Source organism: Chenopodium quinoa, unplaced genomic scaffold, assembly GCF_001683475.1.
Source record: "Chenopodium quinoa cultivar QQ74 unplaced genomic scaffold, ASM168347v1, whole genome shotgun sequence".
NCBI classification, from domain to species: Eukaryota; Viridiplantae; Streptophyta; class Magnoliopsida; order Caryophyllales; family Amaranthaceae; genus Chenopodium; species Chenopodium quinoa.
The window spans coordinates 4,969,778-4,971,923 of record NW_018743389.1 but is presented as its reverse complement, the minus strand read 5'-3'; the positions used below and the strand labels follow the sequence as shown (position 1 = coordinate 4,971,923).

General features: G+C 32.1%; 1 protein-coding gene across 1 annotated transcript; it reads left to right on the top strand.

Moving 5' to 3' along the window:
- The first annotated feature begins 277 nt into the window (after positions 1–277).
- LOC110738516 (endochitinase At2g43590-like) lies at positions 278–1,640 on the top strand. Its single transcript, XM_021918926.1, has 2 exons — positions 278–670; positions 1,074–1,640. The coding sequence occupies exons 1-2, from the start codon at positions 341–343 to the stop codon at positions 1,413–1,415; spliced, it is 672 nt and encodes a 223-aa protein (XP_021774618.1). The 5' UTR covers positions 278–340; the 3' UTR covers positions 1,416–1,640.
- Positions 1,641–2,146: the final 506 nt, after the last annotated feature.

Here is a 2,146-nt window from a genome sequence, read left to right as displayed (position 1 = left end):
TGTTGCCGATAAAAACATGGAAAATGTCAACGGTCAACGACTGAATGATAATAAGACAATGAAATCATCTTTGGCAAGATCTTATTGGCCAATGCACTAAAATTCATATTATTGACCTTATATTATGGAATAAATAAAGTCTTAAAAGTCTTACAATATCTTATAGTTTAATACATTTTATTAATTGATCTTTGTAATATGCTCCATACTAAACTAAACTTTAGCTTATAAATAGCCAATATTAATGCTAAATTAATCCATCATTTTCCAACACAAATCTCAAACTAGTACGAGGTAAAATACAGCGAGCTTAAGTGGGAAAATAAGATTAGAGGGAAAGATGAAAATACAATTAGGGTTAGTGATGATGGTGGGAATACTTTTTACTCACCTCAATAATAACCTTATTGTGGTAGATGCTATAAAAGTATCAAGTGTAGTAACACCATCATTCTTCAATAGCATCATCAACCAAGCTTCGTCGTCGTGTAAGGGTAAACACTTCTACACTCGTGCAGGATTTCTTAATGCTGCTAAAGCCTTTCCTAAGTTTGGAAGTGGTTCCACTCTTGCTGCCAAGAGGGAGATCGCTGCCTTCTTTGCTCATGCCACCCACGAGACTGGTCGTAAGTCACCTGACCTTCTCCGTCTATATCTACATCAAGTTTTACATATCTAGACTTATTAATTAATTTGTACTCCATGTTTTTTTTTTTTTTTTTTTTTTTTGAAACCTAATTAGTACTCCATAGTATTAGTATTATTAGCTAGTTAGCTCAATCTTATATTTCATGCAATATACATGATAAAAAATTATGAGAATATAAATCCAAAATATTTATTATTATACGGTGTTGTATAATAAGTCAATTATTGTTTGTTAAATGCTCATATATATTTTACAAAGTTAAACGTGTTCAATTGTCCGATTGAGATGGGACTATTATTTGTAAAAGGGAGTACATACTTTGCCAAACACGAAGTATTAAATTCTACTATATATACGTATTTCAAACTAAGCTCATATATAGTAATGTTTAATTAGTGTACAAATTCATACAAGCAAATAATGATCAAAGTATCGTTGCAAAGCAAAAAGCTACCATGGCAGAGGACCAATTCAACTTACATGGAATTGCAACTATGGAGCTGCTGGGAAATACCTTGGCCTTGACTTGTTGAAGCATCCGGAACTCGCATCGACAAACCCTAGTGTGTCCTTCAAGACAGCACTTTGGTACTGGAACACTAGGGTTCATTCTAAAGTGAGCAAAGGATTTGGAGCTACTATCCGCGCTATAAATGGAGGCGAATGTGATGGTGGAAGCCCTGCCGCGGTAAAAAATCGTGTTAAGTACTACAAGAATTATTGCAAGAAGTTCAAAATTACTCCTGGTCCTAACGTTTCTTGCTAATTATTTTATAAATGAAATCCTAATTGTATGCATGGTTTCTATCCTATGATAGTGAGAGAACTGCCATATACGTAGCACTCTCAATGCTTAGTAGTAGTATGCATTGTTTCTGTATTAAGGTGTTGTAAACAATTACGTGTGGAACTTGAGAAATAAGTGATTTACACACGAAAAAAATAATGTAAACATGAAGATAATGATGTAACTTCAGTGTTTTAAGTAATATATGTGTGCTTCTAATTATTATATACGAGTACTATTTTGAAAAATGCTAGTATTTAATTTTGTGATAATGTATTTGCTAATTAACCGTGCGTAAATTATTGATATAATTAAATATATTCATGTGTAAAATTTAACAAGAAGAGCTTATTTGATGGCTTGATGGTAGTGTTGTTTTGTAAAATTCATGAAAACAAGAGTATCAGTTAAGTTTGAATAATAATTTAAGCAATATATGTAGTTATTTACCAATGTGAAAAAATAACTTACACTACTTCGTTTGGATTGAATGAAATGGAGGGAAAGGAAGGAAAGAAAAATAGAGAGATGAATTTATCTTTTATTTGCAAAACAAATGAGGAGGGAAGAGAATTGGAGGAAAGAAAAATAGAAGGATTAAACTATAATAAGAAATTAATCTCTCCAATAATGAAGAGATCATATTTTGAAGGAAATTCATCATTAATTCCCTCCTCTTCCCCTCCCTACCTCACCTTCTTTTCTTTCAT

Coding starts and splice junctions, on each gene's coding strand:
- LOC110738516 (XM_021918926.1), top strand. CDS start 341: ATGAAAATACAATTAGGGTTAGTGATGATGGTGGGAATACTTTTTACT. Junction 671..1,073: donor TATATCTACATCAAGTTTTA/CATATCTAGACT, acceptor AGCAAATAATGA/TCAAAGTATCGTTGCAAAGC.